Raw genomic sequence first — 21176 nt, 5'->3', positions numbered from 1 at the left:
TACATACATATATATATATATCATCCCTTTCGGTCAAGGACACTGGGGTGTGGCAGATGAGTACCTTGGCAGAGTTCACAGTGACACATTATCACATTATAGAGCTAGGGTTCCAATCCTATCATCCTGACCCCCCAAATCTGAATTGTCTCAATCTCTCTGCTATAGTTTGGCTGCTGATCTGTCTGAACCTCCACCGGTACCCGGGCTTCCCCTGACTCTCAGGCCTGCCCCGTCCTCACCAGTACATGGAAGTGCAGCTGCTCACAGGTGACATTCCCTACACTGAGCTGGAGCTGCCGAGGTGACAGCCGCTGGCCGGAGCCATCAAATGCTGCACGCGCCCCAGCTGTCCACTCATCCAGTGATGCTGAGAACTGGATGTCTGGATGGGAGAGGAGAGCGTGAGAACGGAGACAGATGCAGACGCCAGGGTGGGCCAGGACTTGAGGGCTGTCCGGGCTGTCTGGGCTCACTCACAGAATCTGCGGTCCCATCGCCCCGCAGTGTGAGAGGTCACTCGGAAGCACAGGGCTGCAGTGAGGCAGGCTGCTTCCTGGCCTCTTCGCCTACAGTCCTTTTGAACCACACTGATGTGCGGGGGCCTCACATCCAGGGTTGGCAGCAGGTGTATGATGGGCTGGGAGCTGGGAAGGAGGTGGTAGAGAAATTGTAAAGGAGTAGGTAAAGGACAGCCCAAGAGTAGGGATGGAGCTCAGTGGTGGAGCTCTCGAGCATCTGAGCTTGCACTTCAGAATGGGAAGAACAGAAAAGGACAAGAATCGCAACCTTAGTACTTGCTTTCCGTGATTAAGAAAGAAAAATTATATTAAGGTCTGAATATGTCACCCTTCCCAGAAGCCTAAGACAGAAGTCACATAACAATACATTTGGGTCACTAAGCACTGATGTCAGGCTGGAGAGATGGCTCGGGGTTAAAAGCTCCAGCTGTCCTTCCAGAGGATTCCAGCACCCACATGGCACCTCAAGGGCAGCTATAGAACTCCATTTCCAGGAGATCTGACACCCTCTTCTGGTCTCCACGTGCAGTGCACATATACACAGTGCACAGACATACATATAGGCAAAACACCCATACACATAGAATAAAAATAAACACTGTTAAAAATCTTTATGTGGACTATCTTATTTGATATTTACAATAAACCGGAAAAATGGTGACAATCACTTTCATTCTATGAACTAGGAATTTAGGCACCAGGAATTTAGTTGCCCAGGAAACCCAAATTCAAATCTGTGACCTTTGTTCTTGTAAGCTGCGCCACACCGTGCACTGCTACCCAAGCTGAAGCCCTCACCTGAGCAGGATGGCTGCCCCATGGGCACCCACAGCAACATCTACAAGATCATCTCCGTCCAGGTCTAACCGGCCATCCACACTTCGGCCAAAGTAGCGGAGGGCCTGAGGCATGGATACAGCAGCAATCCGCTGAAAGGAGGAGAAGAAAGCCTGAGGAAGGACTCACAGCCGCTTCTCTGTCCTCCTTTCTAACATTCCCATCCATCAAGAGAAGAAGAAAAATTTGCCTATCTCAGAAATCCCTCATTAGCTGTCTCCCTTGGCAATCTATGAATGCAGCCACTTGCTTGGTTTGACTCTTAAGCCAAGTGGATGACAAAAAAGCAAAACACACACACACACACACACACACACAACTCCCTTCCCTTTCTACCACTGTGTCCCATTTTCAATTGTTTGTTTTTGTTTTTGAGACAACATCTGGCTAGCCTGTAGTCCTGGCTAGCCTGGAATTCACTATGTGGGCCAGGTTGGCCTTGAACTCACAGAGATCCACCTTCTGGGATGAAAGGCATGTGCTACCACACTGTGTTTTACCCCAGCACTGCTAACCTGGGTAGGATGGGGCCTGATTCCATTCTGGGTTCCATGATACAGGTATAGTGCTCCCTGGTGCCCATCCTCCAGGGGAGCCCCCACAGCCACATCTGCAAAACCGTCTTGGTTCAGATCGGGAAGAGCAGCCATGGCAAAGCCAAAACGAGAATCCTGGGGACGTTCTGGCTGAAGGGTTCCTTGGAGCATCAGCAAAATTTGCTTGTAGTGGTGAGGAGATAGAAGGAATTGTTTACCTGGTGACCCTCACCCATCAGCAAACTCAAAGATATCTGTGTTTCTCCCTTTTCTCCATTCTATCACCACTCCCCCACATTCTAGAGGGTCCCACCAATTCTTACCTGGCCCACCACATATACATACACACGTCCAGTCTCTTTGTTCTGGGGACCCAGGAACATGGGGGCCGCCACAAGTAAGACGTCAGTTATCCCATCCTTGTCTGTATCCAATGGGCAGAGCTCACTGCCAAAGTATGAGCCAATCTGGGTGAGGAGGGTGGTGATGAGCCCAGAGAAGAGGGAAGGTAAGGGTTGTGACAGCTGGACTCAGCAGGAAGTACTCAGCACCCTGTCCACCTGGGCCTTACATCCCTCGCAGACTGCCTACCAGAACGCAGCACCCTCAGCACCCTCAGCCTGGCAGTCCCGGGGACCCAAGGGTCTCACCCTCCCTTGATGTCATACCTGATCCCCCTGGAGGCTCTGGGTGACCCTCAGAGACCCATCTTTCTTTAGCTGGAAGGCGATGACTTTTCCTCGATGTCTAAACCTCGGTGCCCCCGAGAGAAAGAGGCGGCGGCCACCGGGCAGAAGCATGGAGGAAACAGAGTAACCTAGAAGCGAGCAGGGATCAGATGCCAGAGGGAAAGAGGATGAGATGAGAGCTGGGGAGGGTGTTCTAAAGGCTTAAGGTGAGTTCTCAAGAGAGATCAGCGGAAAAACTGCCCGACTTAACAGGGAGTGCCTCATCCGCCCTACTGGGTCTCCCCCACCCTCCCAGCTCCCTGCAACTCTGTTACTCACCCAGGTAGGCTGCATGGTTCTGCAAGGCAGGGGGAAACTCATCTTCCAGGGCCGTTCGTGGGGGGAAAAGGCGGCGACCTTCTTCAAGCCATAGTACCGAGCCCCCCCAGTCATAGGCCCCCACCATCCCAAAGAGAATCCCATCCTGAGGGGCAGAACCGAATGAGGACACTGAGAACACAGTGGGGAGCAGGGGAAAATGAAGTCTCCAGGAGGAAGATGCTCACAGAAAGGCACGGAAGGGCAGGGACTAGGCGGGTTAAAGGAGAAATCTGGAGGGACCTTAGGGTTTAAGTTGAGTCAGAAGCTGGAGAGGTTTATGAAGAGATCAAGGGCTCAGGGGTGTTGCAGAGGGTCAGGGTCTGTCCAACCTGTAATCGGTGGGTGGAGAAGCCAATCTCAGACATTTCTAGCCCAAAGGAGCTTTCGTTTTCCCCACGGGACCCTTGGGCATAAACAAATCGCAAAGCGCTCAGGGGAGCTCGCGCACTGGAATGCCCCAACACGGTCCTCCACTTCACCCCGATAATGATTACCCTCCAGACCAAATATCCGGTCTCCCAGTGCATCCACAATGTCCGTCAGCGCAGCCTCGTCTGTGACATTAAAGAAGAACCGCTCATCTGGATCACTGGCGATAGCTCTGATTTCCCGAAGGAAAGAGCTAGGGTCTCTCTGTCGCCGGAGATAGTGACCGAGGACCTGAGTTCAAGATGGGGGTCTATTAGCTGTGTGAAGTAAACTGTTACAGCTGACACAGGACATAGCTAACTAAAGAAAAGGGGAGGAAACAACGGCTGGATTCCAGGCGGTGGCTAATACTATTCTCTCTGTTTCACATATTGAAAACCTCTCTCCATCTCTCTTTTTAGCTCCAGAGTCGATTCTTGGTCTGGGAGATGACTCGGGGAGTAATGTGCTTGCCATGCAAACTGACAACCTGAGTTCAGATCCCCAGACCCACAGAAAATACTGGACACAGTAGCTCAGGCCTATCTGCAATCCCAGCATGCCCCTACCAGGAGACAGGAAGCTAAGTCAGAAGACTTGAGCAGGCCTGTGGGCCAGCTAGCCTGGCTTAGAGTATGCAGCTGAACAAGGGACCCAGTCTCAAACAAGGTGGAAGGTGAGGACCGACATCTGATGTGGTTCTCTGACCTCCATATATATATATACACCATGGTATGTGCACACATGCACGCGCACACACGCACGTACACACAGCAAACAAACACACACCATACAAATACACACGCACTACAACCCAAAACAAAACCAGAAAGCACCAGAGTCAAGTCTCACCGCAATCCCGTAACGTGTTACTTTTCCAGCCTCACAGGCCTTTAGTGCGGCTGGAAGCTCCTCTCCATCATGAGATTCCCCATCAGTGACAACCACCAGCAGTCTTGCAGCCTCAGGTCTGCCCCCTCGGGACTGACTGAACCCTTCTGTGCTAAGAAAAGAAAAAAAAATGAAATACGGTCATGCATGTAAGTGTGCGTGTGAGTACACACACGCCCTGCACACACACACACGTGCACACACACATGTGTATTTAACACTGTCAGCCATTCACTGATGTCAGATGTTGTGTCTTCTAGGCCATTCTCCAACAGTGTTAACATGCAAACTGGCACAACGTCACGGCTTGAATGTTTGGGTGCCCAGAACATACAGAATATAGAATAACCCATCATCAGTGTAAGTTAGTGCCAGCTTTATTCATCCGTAGATTCATCCAGTGAACGTTGTGTTTGGGTTGACAGATCAAGGGGATGGAGAAGAGACCCTAGTCGTGGTGTCAGGCAGTCTCCCCGGAGGTGAGTTTAGGATCGTGTTTGGAAAGGAGGTTAGGACTCGAGTGGCTATAAAGCTAAGGATCAGAATTGACACGGAAATAGCAGAGAAGAGATGGGGCTCTGGTCACAGAAACAGACAGACCAGGAGAGATACACCCAGAGACACTGTGAGAGACACCCAGAGACACTGTGAGAGACACCCAGAGACACTGTGAGATACACCCAGAGACACTGTGAGATACAGGAAGAGACACTGTGAGATACAGGAAGAGACACTATGAGATACAGGAAGAGACACTGTGAGATACACCCAGAGACACTGTAAGATACAGTAAGAGACTGTGAGATACACCCAGAGACACTGAGATATAGTAAGAGAGTGCTGGGCCAGCCACCAACTGAGCCTTCCTCCATCAACGTCAGGCATGCAGATAAAGATAAGCGCACAGACCATCTTGTGACGTACACGCTAGATTCCAGACCCTCTCGCTGCGTGCCGATCCTTCATCCTCCCACATCCCTTCACCATGCCTCACCATGCCAGCATTATCGCTTGGGCAGTTCTTGTTTCTCGCCCCTCCCGTCGGCTGAGGTTCCTTGCTGCTCTCACAACTTCTTCCTTGGTCCGGAAATCTCCCAGGGACCACTCGTGCACAGGGCTCTCCCCATACTGTACCAGTCCTACCTGAAAACAGTAAACCATGTCCTCCAATGGGATGTTTGTAGAGGATGGAGACAATGGAGAACAAGGGATAGAGGTGAAATGAACACCTCGCAGGCACGTCCAGTCTGCAGCCTGTGGGTCCCAAGCAACTGCATACGGCAAAAGACAGCTATGGATGTGGCCCATACAAAATCCTCAACTTACTTCAAACATCATGAGATTTTTTTTTTAACTTCTTGGTAACTTAATAACACAATTCTTGAGCATGAGTTCTGTAGATGACAATGTCCTGGTGTGATGTCGAGAGGTTGGACATGCCTGATTACACTGAACGGACGGACCATGAGGCTCTAACTCTTTCCCTCCAAACCCATCCATGTGTCCCTCACTTACCTGTATCTGCTCCGGATCAATAAAGAGTCTCCCTACCAGCCTCCGAAGGAAAGTCTGAACTTCAGACCAGGGATAGATACTGTTGGAGCCATCCAAAACAATGACGACGTCCATGTATGTTGGACAGCCTAGAAGGGGGAGTATAGAGATGGGAAGCAAAGACTGGAAGGATGCTGGGGGGCGGGGAGCCAACAAGGGAAAATGTCACAGGAGGTCGCGTCAATGTAAGCATCTATTAGGGACTTCTTACATGCAAGGGAGGACCGTGCCAGGCTCCTGAGTGTGGGAATGAATGAAAGAAGAGATGGGCAAGTGTGAAGGATGAAATCTGCACCAGATAGAAACCTACCGCTAATCTACGCCATGGGAGACCAAGAGAGCATCACTTTGGTTCGTGTGTGTGTGTGTGTGTGTGTGTGTGTGTGTGTGTATGTGGGAACTGAACTAAGGGCTCTATTCATGCTCTATCTATGTGCCACTGAGGGTCAGGTCCAGCCCGGAGGGTCCTTCTGATAGTGGTAAACCAAAGAGGCAGCAGAGTCGGGCATGATGGTACATGTCTACTATGCCAGTACTTGAGAAGCTGAGGCAGGCAAATCCCAAGTTCAAGGGCATCCTGGGCTATATGATAAAACTATGTCCAAAAAGGCAGCAAATCAGAAGGTCTATGGAAGGACTGGGGGAGAACTCAATAGCTGAGTGCTCACTTGGAATGCATAAGACCCACAAAAATAAGATATTGTGAATTCTGAGAAAATGTACCGGGGTAGAGAACTTTGCAAACAAGAAATACAGGTATAAATAAATGGCACCCAGAGGGATAATGATGTAAATGTAATGGGTGGGGCACAGGATTTACGGAGGATAACTACGTTTTTTAAGTTGAAACCCTAAGCCAAATCCTGGTGTCTTGACACTTTAGTCAGGAGTGTGAATTCTAATCTGTTAGCAAGCAGCAGATTCTGCTGCAAGCACATCTGGGGATGGAGAGGTTAGCCATGCAGAGACCTCTGCTAAGTCTGGGGATGGAGAGAAGAGCCATGCATACCCTCTGCTAAGTCTGGGGATAGTGAGGTTAGCCATGCATACCCTCTGCTGAGTCTGGGGATGGTGAGGAGAGCCATGCAGACCTCTGCTAAGTCTGGGGGTGGTCAGGAGAGCCACGCAGACCCTCTGCTGAGTCTTTTGTTCTGTTTTCCCCACTCAGCACCCCCATCTAAAAACTGAGTTCCCAGGCCCTTCCACCAGCTCACGTTGGGCAGTAGGTGCCAGGCTTCCCTGGGGCTGGAATGAAGCATTCACACGGGCACACAGTCCAGAACTGAAGACAGAGCTGCCACAAGCACGGGACCAGAGTGGGGCACAGGCCTGGGGCACAGGTGAGCAAGGGAGATAGTTATTTCCAAGTCTAAGAGGGGCTCCTCAGAACATGCATCTAGTTTAAAAAAAAAAAAAAAAGCACTAAGATTACTCCATGGGGTATCCTATCTTACTCTCTAGGGATTTTAAACTCTTTGGCTCTTCTATATAGACTAACTCTCCTTACCATATTGCTCTTTTCCCTGCCATGAACCTTCGGAGACCCTTTCGCTCACCATGAATCCCCCATCACCATCTGTCTCTAGTAGCGACATGCCCAGGTGCATATTCAAGGCCGGCTGAGATGAATTTCCCAGTTGATAGTCTCCTGGGTGGAGGAGGGGTAGAAGAGAATGAAGTCGGGGTCAAAGGCTGGGTGCTCGAGTTCAGTGCAGTTTGGGAGGAGAATGAAAAGGAATCCGTATCAAGTTGAAGGCAAGGTCTGTATAGGTTATGGAGGCAAAGAAGCTGACACACAAGGACTCAGCTCCTGGGTATCAGAATCAGGGATTAGCAAAGAAAGAGTTGGGCATCTTCTTACCTAGGTGGCCCTTGGCACATGGGGCATTGTAGGATCCCCCTATAGAGCAGCGATAAACATCCCCCCGCCGGTCACCTGAAGGCCCATCCCAAGGGGCGCCCACCAGCATCCTGAGGGGAATATGGATATAAGCATCAGGTGAACATGACTCTTTTTTCTTCTTTCTTTCTTTTTGTCGAGACAGGGTTTCTCTGTAGCTTTGGATCAGGTCCTGGAACTAGCTCTTGTAGACCAGGCTGGCTTCGAACTCACAGAGATCCACCTGCCTCTGCCTCCCGAGTGTTGGGATTAAAGGCGTGCGCCACCACTGCCTGGCAAACATAATTCTTAATATAGACGAGAGGGAAAGTGCATGGAGGTGGCCAGTTCAGAGCCCTAGGCACTTTCAAAGACCAGCTTAGAGACTCATCTCTCCTGCCTCCCTTTTTATCAGGGCTTCCACATTCCCAATCCCATGGTCCTCCGATTTCCTTCTCACCATCGCTGTCCACCCCCAACATGCTGCAAGACGCTGTATCCAAATTCGGCCTCTGGTGGCCCTGTGAACAGGCGTGGATGGCGCTCATCCAGATTAAAGGGGGAGCAGAGACCTGGGAGGCCAGGATCAGAATTAGCATCAGCTGGTCCGGTTGAAGGACCGGAGCAGCACAGCGATGCCCGAGACAGGAGGGTGCATCTCCAGCTTAGTGTGGCTGCCTGATTGCTTAAAGCTCGCTTGGCCTCTGTCGATGTCGTGTACTAAAGCCCCAGGTGGGGTGATGGGGCGACTCTCCCTGCGTGGGGGTTCTGAGGCCCTCGGCCATGCGGAAGCACAGCTGCACTTTCGTTCCCACTCCTGAGATCTCATTCACAGACACTTCTGGAAAGGTCGGGTTACTCTCCACATCATCCCTCCTACACACCCTCCTAGGCCATCAGAGTCCAAAGAGGGAGCGGGCCTTTGCGCAGCCGCACAACCACCCCTTCCAAGTTCTTCCCGAACCCGGGCCATGGGGAGAAGAGGAGGGCGAGGAGCTCCCTGTCTGGGTGTCTCCTCTTTCTGTGCCTTGACATTGTCACACTTGCACTTTCTCCAGGGTCTAGGACGCTGGTGGCTTCCAGCCCTGCAAACCTCAGTGCTAATTAAGTGGGCGGAACCACCAGCCTGCCCACACACATAGTTTGCCATCTATCCTTGTTAAGGGTCCTATCCCCCCCGCAAAAAAAAAACTCCCCCATAATCTGTTGCTTATCTCCTCCACTTCCCAACTACCCCTTGCCCACTCCCACAATTCCCTCAAACTTTAGCTCACTCCGAAGGTCCCCAATTGTGTCCTTGCCGATCCCTTTCTTCTGACCCCAATTCCCATAAAATCAGAGCGTGTATTTTAGGAAACAAAGATTATAGGGTATTTGCAGAGAAAAATTCCAAGCCTCGTGTCCCTCCTGTGCTTCTCTCTCCCACTGTCTTGCTCCTTACGTTCAAGCAACCCTCTCTCACCCTACGCCCACCCTCCAGCATCTCTAACTTTTGATTCAAACCGAGCTCACTTTCAGAAGGTATTCTGTATGAGAGCCTCTTTGCATCCGGGAAACAGGGTTGTAAGACCAGGAACTCACTAGATGAACCCAGAGTTCTGACCACATAGTAAGGCGATTATGCCTCGGCACCAGGAAGTACCAGTGGTAAGGAGAGGCCGGGAGGGTGACCGTAGGGATCAGGCTAGCTGCATGGAAGAGGAGAGACATGGTTCTATTCTGCATCCCCATTTCTATGGAGTTTAGGGCAAAGGTGTTAAATAACTAGGATCAATTCTTACTCAAGCCTTAGGCGGCTTCAACCCCTGCCATTGGGGAGTCTAAAAATATGAGTTCACATGCAAAATATGGCATCAATATTAACCTCTGACCCAAACTCCCAAGTAATTTTAACCGTATGGTCCCAGTTCTAAACAATCCAGATATCTTCCATTCCCACCAGAAACCAGGAAGTTTGCTTTCCTCACCTGTCAGCAACGCCAGGGACAAGAACAGGTGAGGAGAGGAGAGGCGCGCCATGCCTGCTTGTCCTGCCTGGTTCAAGAAGTCCTCTGTGCCTCTCTGTCCCTCTCCTTTGCTGTTTTCTTTACTTTCCCTCCTATCCTGCCCCCTCCCACTGGCGGCTAAAAATAAAGTTGGACGGAATGGGAGGGGTGGTGGTGGGGAACTGTGGGGAGCCCCAGTCCATGAGGACAGAGGGATCTTAGTCCAGTCCCTGCCTTGGTGCTGCCCCCTGGAGGCCTCAGCTCATATTCAAAGAGAACACAGCTTTGGACCTTTCTGAGGCTACATTCCCCACTGTTTTTATTTTCAATAGTGATTTCCTCCCGTTTGGAATGGAAAATAGGAGTTAGAGACAAATTCTTTTCGCCTTATTAACCTCAACCTGAGATCGCAAATAAAAGCTGCCAGCAGTGACGGCAGTGTCCTCCTGCCTGTGTGAAGGGCAGTCCACTGCGACCCTGCCGGTCCACTGCGCTCTCTGCTCACACTTCTGTGTTTAAAGCTTCTGGAGAGTCTTTGACTGTGAACAGGTGTGCTTTGTGGCGCCGATATAACTGCTTTGGTTTAAAATATCCCACCCCCAATTTAAGGAGGCTATAACTGCCTCAGGAAAGGTAGAAACATCTTAGTACTTTGGATTGTCCACGACCTACTACTTTCCCCCAAGACTTAAATTTTCAATGAAAACCTGTAAGGATGTTAGTTGCCAATGCCATGGAAACCCATCCATAGTCACAGAAACTGAGAGGCCAGACCAGATGTCAATGCGCAGCCGGACAGAGTGGCACACACCCACTCTCCTACCTATTCAAAAGCCTGAGGCAAGAGAACTCAGAGTTTCAGGCCAGCCTGGGTGTAACAGATGAGACCCCCATCTTGAAAATGAATAAGTAAGTCAGTGAGCAAACCGATCTTTAATGTGCTGACCTGGAAGGCTTGCCTGCACTGTGGGCATGGACCACAGCTATTTACAGAGATTCATTGTACAGTACTTACAGTGAGAGGCCAGACACAGCATCAACCTGGACAGTTAAAGAAAGGGCAGAGCCAGGAGAGGAAGGAAGCTCTAATATCAAAGTGTAAGCAGACACGGGAAGGTACGGAGGAGAGAAGGGTTAGTGCCAAATCAGGAAGGAGGCTGGTGAGGCAGACACAGGGCAGAAGTGTCAAATGGCCTTCAGTGCAGAGATAAGAGGGAAGAGTCTGCTGGGACATGAAATGAAGCCTCGAAAATCATGGAGTGTGAAGGAAAAACACTATGCTCCATGCTGCTTCTGAAAAAGAATGCAATTAGCACTTTACCACTCAAAACGTGTGCTTCTCCTACCAACAAGGAATTCTGTTTAAGTGTTCAGATAGCGGACTAAGAAAGACAATTCTGCCGCATGGTGACAAATTCTTAACCAGACTCAAGGCAGATAAAAGGGAAGAGAGCAAAGAGATTCGGGCTATGACAGAGAAGCCCAAACGCCTCTCGAGGCATGCTGGAGTCTTTCCAGCGACATCGCCTTCCTGACCTCGTCTTTGGCAAGGTTCTCCCCTCATTCCTGAGTATCTGGATCTAACTTCAATCAAGGAGTCACGTTAGGACGAGGCTGCCACGCGGGGACAATCTAAAACTCCATCTCACCAATTGAGCTCCCTCCTTATCTTGTATCATAATGTCAGGGCTTGAGTCGTAGCCAGGGGCAGATTAGGGTGAGAATAGACAGAATGGAGGATATGAGGCCACAAAGGCCCACAATCCCAGGGCCACAGCGCCAGAGGCCTAGTTTGTCCAGTGGGATAAAGAGGTCACAGGCGTTTCTGAGCACATCCAGCAAAAGAGGGGGGTGATCTCGAAGGACACGAGCCAGGAGCAAGACCCGGAGCCGAAACTTCAGAGCCAGTTGTGGCAGGCACCCCCCTGGAGTCCCTGATCCTCCAGGTCCCCCAGTCTCAACTCCTCCTGGGACTCCAGAAACCTTCATTCGCCGGCCATAAGCTGAGGTCTCTTGCTCCATCAGTAGGCGGATCTCATAAGCATCGCGGCTCAGATTCATGATGAGGGAGAACAGGTAGTACCTGGGATGCACAGGCAGACGCACAGGTTAGGGCAGGCACGCAGTCTGTTCAGCACACCCTACACAAACTGAAACCCTTTTCTCATGCACTGAGAAGGGATTCCACATCAGAACGTCAGAAGCCAATGTTGTAACCCACCACTGGAGATGCCCACTCTGGGAACTGGTGAGACAGCTTAGTGGATAAGAGCATTTGCCAAGCACAAGATCTAAGTTCAATCCCCAGAACCCACATGGAAGGTAGAAGTGATGTCCCCAAGGTGTCCTCTGACTTCCACAGACACCACGCACACACATGCACCCACATATGCAATAAAAACAAATTATTTTTTTAAAGTTAAAAACTATGTCCTGCCTTAGAAGTAGGAATGTAGCTCACTAGTAAGAGTATTTGCCTTGCATGCATGAGTCCCTGAGTTCAGTCTCAGCAACACCAAGAAAAGAATTGTCCTTCCTTCTGGACAATATGCTAGGTTCAATAAATCGATACAGAAAGACACATGGTCTCACTTACCTAACTCACCAGAGCACGGAATAAGATGGTGGTTGCTAGGATTGGAGGGTATGAGAAACAGGAAGACATTGGCCGATGGGACAAACATTCAGTTCTACAAAATACATAAGTTCTGTACATCTAACACACAGTATGGCGACTACAGTTACACAACTGAATTACATACTTGAAACTTGTTAAATGAGATCTCAGCTCAGGTGTTCTAATTAAGAAGATGTCACCATAAGGTTACGATCATTTTAACAATCATTTATTTTATGTATGTGAGTGTTTCACCTGCATGATGTTTGTGCACCATGTGCCTGTATGCCTGTCACCAAGAAGGCCAGAATAGGGTATCAGATCCCCTGGAACTGGAATTATAGGTGGTTGTGAGCTGCCATGTGGGTGCTGGGAGCTCCCTCCTGTCCTGTCCTCTGGAAGAACAGTGTGGTGGTTTGAATAGGAATGGCCCCCATAGACTCATGTGTTTGAATGTTTGGACCATAGGGAGTGTCAATATTAGGAAGTGTGGCCTTGTTGGAGTGGGTGTGACCTCACTGGAGGAAGTGTGTCACTGTGTATGTGGACTCTGAATGTCTCATCTATGCTCAAGCTACACTCAGCATAGACTCCTTCTGTATGTGGATCACGAGGTAGAACTCTCAGCTCCCTCTCCAGCACCATGTCCTGCCATGATGATAATGAACTAAAGCTCTAAAGCTGTAAGCCAGCCCCAGTTAAACGCTTTCCTTTATAAGAGTTGCCATGGTCACGGTGTCTCTTCACAGCAATAGAGCCCAACTGAGCCAGTGCTCTGACTGCTGCGCTATCTCTCCAGCCCATCATATGTACGTTAACAATCCTGAGTATGGGATCACATCATAATACACATATTCAAGACACCACACTATATGCCTAAATACATACAGCTATACCCCAGAAATAATAAAGAAAAAAGAACTCTCCTACTATTCTATAATCAGTATGTGTTTATATGTAACTTAAGATCCTGGCTTAAAATTTGTGTCATGAAATCTGCCAAGATTAATTTCATTTTGAGACAATTCTTATAACATAATACACTGAACTGCAGAGACGGCGGTGGTAATGGGCTCACCATGCAAGTGTGAGGACACAAGTTCAAATCCCCAGAACCTATGTAAATGCCAGAAGACATAATAATAGGGAATCTCTCAGAATAAGATGGCTAGTCAGACTAGCCTTGTATAGGTGAGCTCGGAGTCAACTGAAAGGCCTGCCACAACGAATAAGGTGGAGAAAGACAGACTTATGAAGCCAAGCTTGGGCCTTGTGTGCATACATGTGCTCAGGCATTCACATATATTTGTTACTACATATACACACATAAAATACACACATGAAACACATACACACACACTCACGGGGAGGGAACACATTTAACTTGACCCTAATAATGCAAACAATTTTTTTTTTTGGTTTTTTTGAGACAGGCTTTCTCTGTAGTTTTAGAGCCTGTCCTGGAACTAGCTCTTGTAGACCAGGCTGGCCTCGAACTCATAGAGACCCGCCTGCTTCTGCCTCCTGAGTCCTGGGATTAAAGGCGTGCGCCACCATCACTTGGCATAATGCAAACTATTTTGAAAGAACAACTTTAGTTGTTCAAGAGACACAAACAGCCCAAAGTGGTGATGCATGCCCATAATCCCAACATTTAAGATCAGGAGTTCAAGGACAGCCTGGGCTACAGGAGACCCTGTTTTAAAAAAGAGAGAAGAAAAAAGATTTACACATACTTTAGAGGATTTAAATCCAATCTTTAAGAGAAAAAAAAAAAAAAGACCACCCCCAAAAGGCCCAGAGATTAAGTGGCTGCTAGAGACATTAGACAATAAATTCCTTAAGCACAAAAATATACATTATTCACTATGTAAACTAGACACACCTCAAACTTACAGAGCCCCCTGCCTTTGTCTCCAGGTGACTGAATTAAAGGTACACACCACCACACCCAGCCCAACCCAAAAGTCTTGTTTGTTTGTTTGTTTGTGCTTTTTAAGACAGGGTCTCACTGTATAGCCCTGCCTGTCTAGAAACTCACTTTGTAGATCAGGCTGGTCTCAAACTCATAGAAATCCACCTGTCTGTCCCTCCTTAGTGCTGGGATTAAAGGTGTGTACCACCATACCTGGCACATTTTTGTTGTTTTAAGGCAGGATTTGCTTTACTATGTAGTTCAGGCTGGCTATGAATTCTCCATCCTGCCTAAACCTTCCTAGTATTGGATTACAGGCATACATTAGCTAAGTCTTAAATACAAAAGCTACAGGTCTCTTTGTTCTTGTTATGATGGCTCTGTGTGTGTGTGCGCGCGTGTGTGTGCGCGTGTCTGTGCATGTGTGTGTGCATATGTAGGCAATGGTATGCTATGGTATGATGTGGAGGATGGAAGGCCCACTTGCAGGACTCAACTCTCTCACCATCAGGTTTACCCAGCAAACACCTTTAACCTATCAACCTTCTCACAGCATAATTATTTGTGTTGAAAACTGACTCCCTACCTACACTGTCATGAGCCTTGTCTTCCTTTCTCTTTTTAAATGCACTTGTTTTATTTATCACCATGATGTGTAGCAGTATGTATGTTAGATGGGGCACAAGTGCAGCGCACATATGGAAGTCACAGAGCAACTCTGTGGAGTGGGTCTTTTCTGCCACCTTTCCCTGGGCCCCAGGGTCTGCTTGCTTATACTCACTGATTCATCTCACCACAGACCTTAAGTTTCAAGGATCAGATGCTACATCTGTTTGGCTTCTGCTTAATCTCCTGGCCCATAGTAAGAAGCTAAGAAATATTTTTAGAAAAGCCAAACACAGTGGCGGTGGTGCGCACTCATGGAGTTCCTGCTACTAAGGTGGCTAAGGAAGGAGGATTGTCTGAACCTAGGAATTCTGCACCAGTCTCAGCAATGTACGAGACCCATCTCTTTCTGGAGGTGCACATATTCATGGGTATGTATGCATGCATGCACATGTGTATGTGAAGCCCAGCGTTCAACCTTGGAGCACTCCTCAGGTACTGTCCACCTTGTTTTTTGTGACAGGGTTTCTCACTTGGCCTGAAACTTGCCCAATATTCTAGGCTGGCTGTCCAGAGAGCCTTAGGAATCCTCCTGATTAACCTCCACATTTCTGGGAATACAAGAGTATGTCACCATCCCTGGTCTGTGTGTGGGTGGGTGTGATTCTAGGGATCTAACTCGGGTTTTCTCATGCTTGTAGAGCTGTGTTATCTCAGCCTTGTAAGACCCCTATATCATGAAAGAAAAAGGGACTAGACATGGTATCACATGCCTGTAATCCTGTCCTAACTGGGGGTTGGGGGTCTTCAAGCAGGAGAATCCTGAGTTCAAGGCTAAATTAAGGCATATAGTGAGACCTATCTCAAAAACAACAACAAATCAAAATTATAAAAAAATTATTAAATTAATTATATTATTTTAATTAAAAAAAACCCAAACAGGCAAAATGACTCAGCAGGGTAAGGGCTCTGTCAACAAATGTGATGTCCTGAGTTCATCCTTGAGGTCCACATGGTGGAAGGAGAGAACCAACCTTTGCAATCCGTCCTCCACATGAGGTGTGGCAATGCCACCTGCCCCCGCCCCTCACTAATAATAAATAAAATTCTTTAAAGGAAAAATGGAATAAATGAGTAGGAAGGCAATGAAGGCAGACTATCTGTGGTTTAGATATAACTAAAGTAATACAATATTTGTCACCTCCAATCTCAAGACACTTAGTACGGCACAGCAAATCTAACTTCCGGATGATATTGTAACTCTTTTATGGCTTAAGATACAAATGAAGATTGGAAACCAAACGGTCGGTTAAGATAGATAGTGGTGCACACCTTTAATTCCAGATCTTTGGAAGTAGAGTCAGGTAAATCTCTGTGAATTCAAAGCAGTATAGTCTATACAGTGAGTCAATCAGGACTACGTAGTAAGACCCTGCCTCAAAAATAGACAAAGGATGCTATAGTCCTAGCATCCATGGAGGATTAACTCCAGGATCCTGCATTCCGCCCACCCAAATCCACAGCTGCTCAAATCCCTTAGATAAAATGGTATTATTGCATTTATATATAACCTACTCAGTCCTCTGTATCCACCTCCATATTGTTTATAATATCCAATACAATAAATATGCAATATAAAGAAATGTTATATCTCTCTATATAACTATATCGTCTAAGGAATAACAACACAAAACACTTTCACATGTTCAATTCAGATGCACCTTTCCCTTCAACGTTTTCCATCTGGAATTGCTTGAATCAGAAGACGTGGAAACAATAGCTATGAGAAGCCAAGCATATACTCAGAAAATCCTGACCTACTACTGTCTCATAAGTAGGAAGTTACGGGCCAGGGAGCCGGCTTGGGAGGTGGGAGCATTGCCATGCCGGACCGATGGCCCGAGCTTGGCCCCTGGACCTCACAGTGGGAGGAGTCTGTTGTCCTCTGACCTACAGATGTGTGCCGTGGTGCAGTTCCTCTCCTGCCATAATTCTCTTTTAAAACATATAGAACGATGGCTTAGTAAAAGTACCTCTGCTCTTCCCAGAACTCACACAACAGCTACAACCATCTGCAATTCCAATTCTGGTGTCCTCATTTGGCTTCTGCCAGAAATAGGCACATAACTGGTGCACAGACATACACGCAGGCAAAACATCCATACACATAAAGTAAAATATTATAAATGTGCGTGCGTGCAAGCCACGTGGAATGGAGGCCACAAACAGTCTTATAGGAGAAAACCAAACCAAACCTGAATGAACGCTGTGCCCACTTTTCCTGGTCCACGCGGGGAGCGAGTCCGGACTTCCCAGCCCACAGAACATTGTCGCAGGCAAAGTATAAGGCTCGGTTAAGATGACTAACAGTGATGCAGAACCTCAGGACAACGTCGGAGAGGTGCACAGCTCTTTTGGCTGACTCGAGCGCGTCTGCCGAGTTACCCAGGCGGAGCACTTGTGGAGAAGAACAGGGGAAAGCGAGGGATTTGAGGCAGAGGCGGAGGTGGGGGGCAAAAGAAAGAAAAAGGGTAACAGTTGAGCTAGCAGTAATAACATACAATAAAAAAAGTAAAAATAATTTGCTCTTTTTTAAACTTCAAATCACAGTTAAATCTTGTCCCAGTTTAGTTTTTACTTGCCCCATTGTCTCCAATCCATTATAAATAACTTTCTTACACCTGTTGTTGGAGGCATGCAGAAGAGCCTATGACGGCAAACTGGCAGGGGAAACACAGGAAGGAGAGGCAATGGGCCGATAGTTGGGAATGATAAAAGACGGGTTTGGTGCACTTACGCTTTCTTCCAAGACTCAGATGACCTTCCAGCTGTCGAATCTGCTTCTGTAACACAGGACTGGCCCCATGTCTCTGCAAAGCATGGCCGAGAAGGGAACAGGCGTACTGGGCAGCCCTGGAGGGGAGGACAGGAAAAGTAAGGGGCAAACCTCTAACCTCTCTGTCAAAAATGTCCTCCAGCAGGCTGGTGAGGCGGCTAAGAGCACTTGCTCTTGCAGAGGACCGGGTTCCATTCCCAGCACCCACATGGTGTCTCCCAACTGCCTGTCAGTCCAGCTCCAAGACATCCATAGCCCTCTTCTGACCTCTGCAGGCACCAGACACACGTGTGTGCACAGACATACTTGTAGACAAAACATTCAGACAAATAATAATGAATCTGAAACCAAAAACTCTTCCGGGGACATTTCCTCCTCCTTTTCATATGTATATTTTTCCGTTTCTCCTCAAGGCCGAGGAAGGGAACGACGTGAGGGGAAAATACAACCTATGAGAACGGGGGAGCACTATTTGGAGCTAAGAGAGTAAGAGTTTCGAAAATGGTGAGGCCTAAAGGGGCCAGTAAGCGGCCGGGATCCATCACAGGCGTCCACACGCGAGTTTATATATGAAACATGACCGAGGGCGATCTAGTTGAAGGGCAGACTAGTCTTCGGGACAGGGGAACTAAGAGATTAAGCTCCTTGAACGGTACTGGAACCCGAAGGAGAGCCGAGACAGCGCGGCTGCTAGGTGACAGCCGGGGAGAGGACGCAGAACCGGGAGGATCGTCCCTCATGCCTCCACAGCAGTGAGGAAACTTGCTTTGTGGACACGGTAACCCTGGGCGGCCTCCCCGCTGGCCCACTCATGCCTCAATTTCCCCATCTTTCCCGTGAGCAGGAAAGAATCATGTCACAACCAGCTGCAGAGTGTGCCTCCCGGGCCGCGCGGGCCCCCGTAGCCAGAGCTGACCCTCAGGGACCCCGTAGCGCGCCCGTCGCCTCGCGGGAACCTGCTCTGCCCTCCCGCCCGCGCTCCTCCGTCGGCCGCACCTACACAGCCGCTCCCGGGCTTGGCTCTGAGCACTGAAGCGGACCCAGGCGTCCATGACAGCGGCAGCCCGGGCCCACGGCGCCGCGGCCCGCCTGCTTCCAGCCCCTAGTCACGCCTCCCGGGCGGGCAACGGGGCTTCGCGAGGGACAAACGGCGGCAGGAAAGCCAACCAGCGGGAGCCGGCCCTGGGGCGGAATCTCAGGACGCGCAACGAAATCGTGGGTGCATTTCCGGCAGAGCACCCTCTGGGACGGTCTCCAGCCTCTAAGCACGCCCCCACGAGCACCCGGCTTTAAAGTCTCCGCAGCAAGGGGCGGGGCCTGCGGGAGCCCGGGGCGCCATAGGATGCCCGCCTGGGCGTGTACCCTCCAGCCCTGCCCAGCTAGGCGCTGAAGAACCCTGGGCAGCAAAAGCCTGTAGCCCAGACTAATTGTCCAAGGGAAAGAGGGTGTGATGAGATCCCGCTTGGCAACCTCCTCCCGATTAGGTGAAGAGTTCAGGGGCAGAACTAAGTGGACGAAATTCACAGGCCACCACATCTGTAGGCCTAGGCACACCTTCGGGGTCAGCAGTGGTGAAGGACCGTCTGGGCGAAATGGGGAGTGGAAATAGGTCAGAGATGCCCACCTTCTTAGGGGTAGCCCGGCCCGAAGGGGAGTGACCATTGTGCTCTGCTTTGCTTTGCTGTAAAACATCTGGCCGTGATGTGGTCAGTGGCACCACAGTAACCCAGCCCAATTGTTGACTCATTTAACCGTTGCCAATTTAACGGCCACTTCTGCGGTTATGCCCCAGATGCTTCCCGAAACATTCTTGTTCAGTATCTAGTTGAAGACGTCGCATGTTAGGCACCCGTGCTTCTCAAAACTAATTGCTATGTGGGTAACTTTGCTGCCACAAAGCAGTACTCAGTCGACCAGCTTTAAGCCTGTGCTCAGGTGGAAGGTGTGAACAGGCATAAATGAGATGTACAGGGGAAATCTGGTTTCTTCCTAGCTTTAGGTGAGTTGTCAGGGTTGCAGACTGGGCTGAACAGGAATTTGGTTACAGTAGGTGCCTGGGAAGTTGCTGCATTGCATGCTCTGCGGGCCACTAGCCATGGATCCTCAGGGAGAAAGCCTTTGCTATCTCCTGGGAAGATCACTTACAAGCTAGAGAGCTAATTTTGCTGGATGGATGGCAAATCCCTGTAGTCCCGACACTTAGGAGGCAGAGGCAGACCAATGAAAGTTTAAAGCCATCTTAATTTATCTACAGAGCTCCAGTCGGTCCAGCCTGATTTTAAGTGAAGAGGTGCTAGCTTGGTGGTTAAGAGTGCTTACTGCTCTTGCCACACATCAGGGTTTAATTCCCAGCATGCACATGGCTGCTCGCAACTGTCTCTTAACTCCAGTTCCAGGAGATCTGATGCTTTCTTCTGGCCTCCATGGCACCAGGAATATACATAGTTCACATTATGTACACTTCAGGCTGATAGTCATACATGCAAAATACATTTAAAAGCAGTATTCCATTATCCATCTGTCTCTCTTCCCTCAGGCTGGCTTTGTGGGGTTTGATTTCCACCTCTTTGCATCCCTGTCCCACTTCCTTTAGGATACTGGTACAGGAAAACTTCAGGACAAAAAAAAAAAACATTTTACAAATCTATTAAGAATAAAGTCAGTGGGCATAGTAGCACAGACCTTTAATCTTGAGAAGCAGAGGCAGGTGGAGTTCAAGGCCAACCTGGTCTACAGGGCAGGTTTCAGTACAGACAGGGCTACACAAAGAAATCCTGTCTCCCAAAAATAAATAAATAAAAGAGAAGAATGTGAAGTCTGGCTAGAGTCGACTCAAAGAGCACTTTTTCTTGAAGATGACCTGGGTTCAATTCCCAACACACACACAATGGCTCACAACCACCTGTAACTCCAGTTCCAGGGGCTCTATTACATCCTCTAACCTCAGTAGGTAGCATGGATGCACATGGAACACAGACAAACATGTAAAGCACAATACCATACACATACTTTTTTTTTAAGCCTGGAGTTTTAGGTTAAACTTTGCAGTTTTCACTCCATTCAAGAAATAATGTCCATTAGCATATACTTAGATGTTAAAGGTACTTAACAGCAACTTCCTGTCTGCTATGCCCAGCCACATTGAGTGAAGAGTGAAATGTGTATCTAACCCACTCTTGAAGTCCAAGAGACCTTCTGAGGTAAAATTTGACCCCTGAAAAACAGAAAGGTGTTAAAACAAGTAAACGTGGGCCTCAGAAGTTACTTCTAAAGCGGAGGACTAGAAAATGGATAATGATAATGTGCAGAGAGGAAAGGTGGGCTAGGTCAAAGTTTGTATCCTAAAGCAAGAGACACACTAGAAGGTGGAGAGTGACATTTCCAGATTGTTATTTTTACTCTAACTTTCTAGCTATTAAAATTAGTTAGGCATTGTTGTAATCCTGTAATCCCAGCACTCTGGAGACAGCAGCAGGAGGATCACAATTTCATGGCCGGCTTAGTCTGTCATGAGTTTCAGGTTAACCAGGGTGGTATAGCAA

The 21176-nt window shown here is 48.7% G+C and overlaps 2 protein-coding genes across 3 annotated transcripts in view; both read right to left on the bottom strand.

The window, feature by feature from the left end:
* Positions 1–10435, bottom strand: part of Itga10 (integrin subunit alpha 10) — a 19316-nt gene extending 8881 nt beyond the window's left edge. The window contains exons 1-17 of the mRNA XM_050124766.1: positions 9643–10435; positions 8136–8247; positions 7658–7767; positions 7353–7444; positions 7011–7125; positions 5758–5885; positions 5237–5385; positions 4204–4354; positions 3438–3603; positions 3273–3346; positions 2902–3046; positions 2563–2711; positions 2218–2361; positions 1874–2077; positions 1320–1450; positions 481–647; positions 243–385 (exon numbers count right to left, since the gene is read on the bottom strand). Of these exons, the coding sequence (XP_049980723.1) occupies positions 243–385; positions 481–647; positions 1320–1450; positions 1874–2077; positions 2218–2361; positions 2563–2711; positions 2902–3046; positions 3273–3346; positions 3438–3603; positions 4204–4354; positions 5237–5385; positions 5758–5885; positions 7011–7125; positions 7353–7444; positions 7658–7767; positions 8136–8247; positions 9643–9694 (2232 nt within the window). The 5' untranslated portion in view covers positions 9695–10435. The remainder of the gene's footprint in view (positions 1–242; positions 386–480; positions 648–1319; positions 1451–1873; positions 2078–2217; positions 2362–2562; positions 2712–2901; positions 3047–3272; positions 3347–3437; positions 3604–4203; positions 4355–5236; positions 5386–5757; positions 5886–7010; positions 7126–7352; positions 7445–7657; positions 7768–8135; positions 8248–9642) is intronic.
* A 139-nt stretch (positions 10436–10574) lies between these two features.
* On the bottom strand, positions 10575–19311 carry Pex11b (peroxisomal biogenesis factor 11 beta). 2 transcript variants are annotated; one of them, XM_050124767.1, is made up of 4 exons: positions 18635–19311; positions 17596–17711; positions 17054–17255; positions 10575–11743 (listed from the first exon to the last, which is right to left on the bottom strand). In XM_050124767.1, the coding sequence occupies exons 1-4, from the start codon at positions 19294–19296 to the stop codon at positions 11344–11346; spliced, it is 1380 nt and encodes a 459-aa protein (XP_049980724.1). In that variant the 5' UTR covers positions 19297–19311; the 3' UTR covers positions 10575–11343. The 2 variants fall into 2 exon arrangements, with proteins under 2 accessions (XP_049980724.1, XP_049980725.1); XM_050124768.1 differs by having other exon boundaries at positions 18631–18812.
* Positions 19312–21176: the final 1865 nt, after the last annotated feature.

The sequence above is a fragment of the Alexandromys fortis genome, unplaced genomic scaffold, assembly GCF_014885135.2.
Source record: "Alexandromys fortis isolate MF-2015 unplaced genomic scaffold, M_Fortis_MF-2015_v1.1 scaffold_235, whole genome shotgun sequence".
NCBI lineage: Eukaryota > Metazoa > Chordata > Mammalia > Rodentia > Cricetidae > Alexandromys > Alexandromys fortis.
Note: the sequence above shows the minus strand (reverse complement) of the source record. Positions and strands in the feature narration are given on the sequence as shown.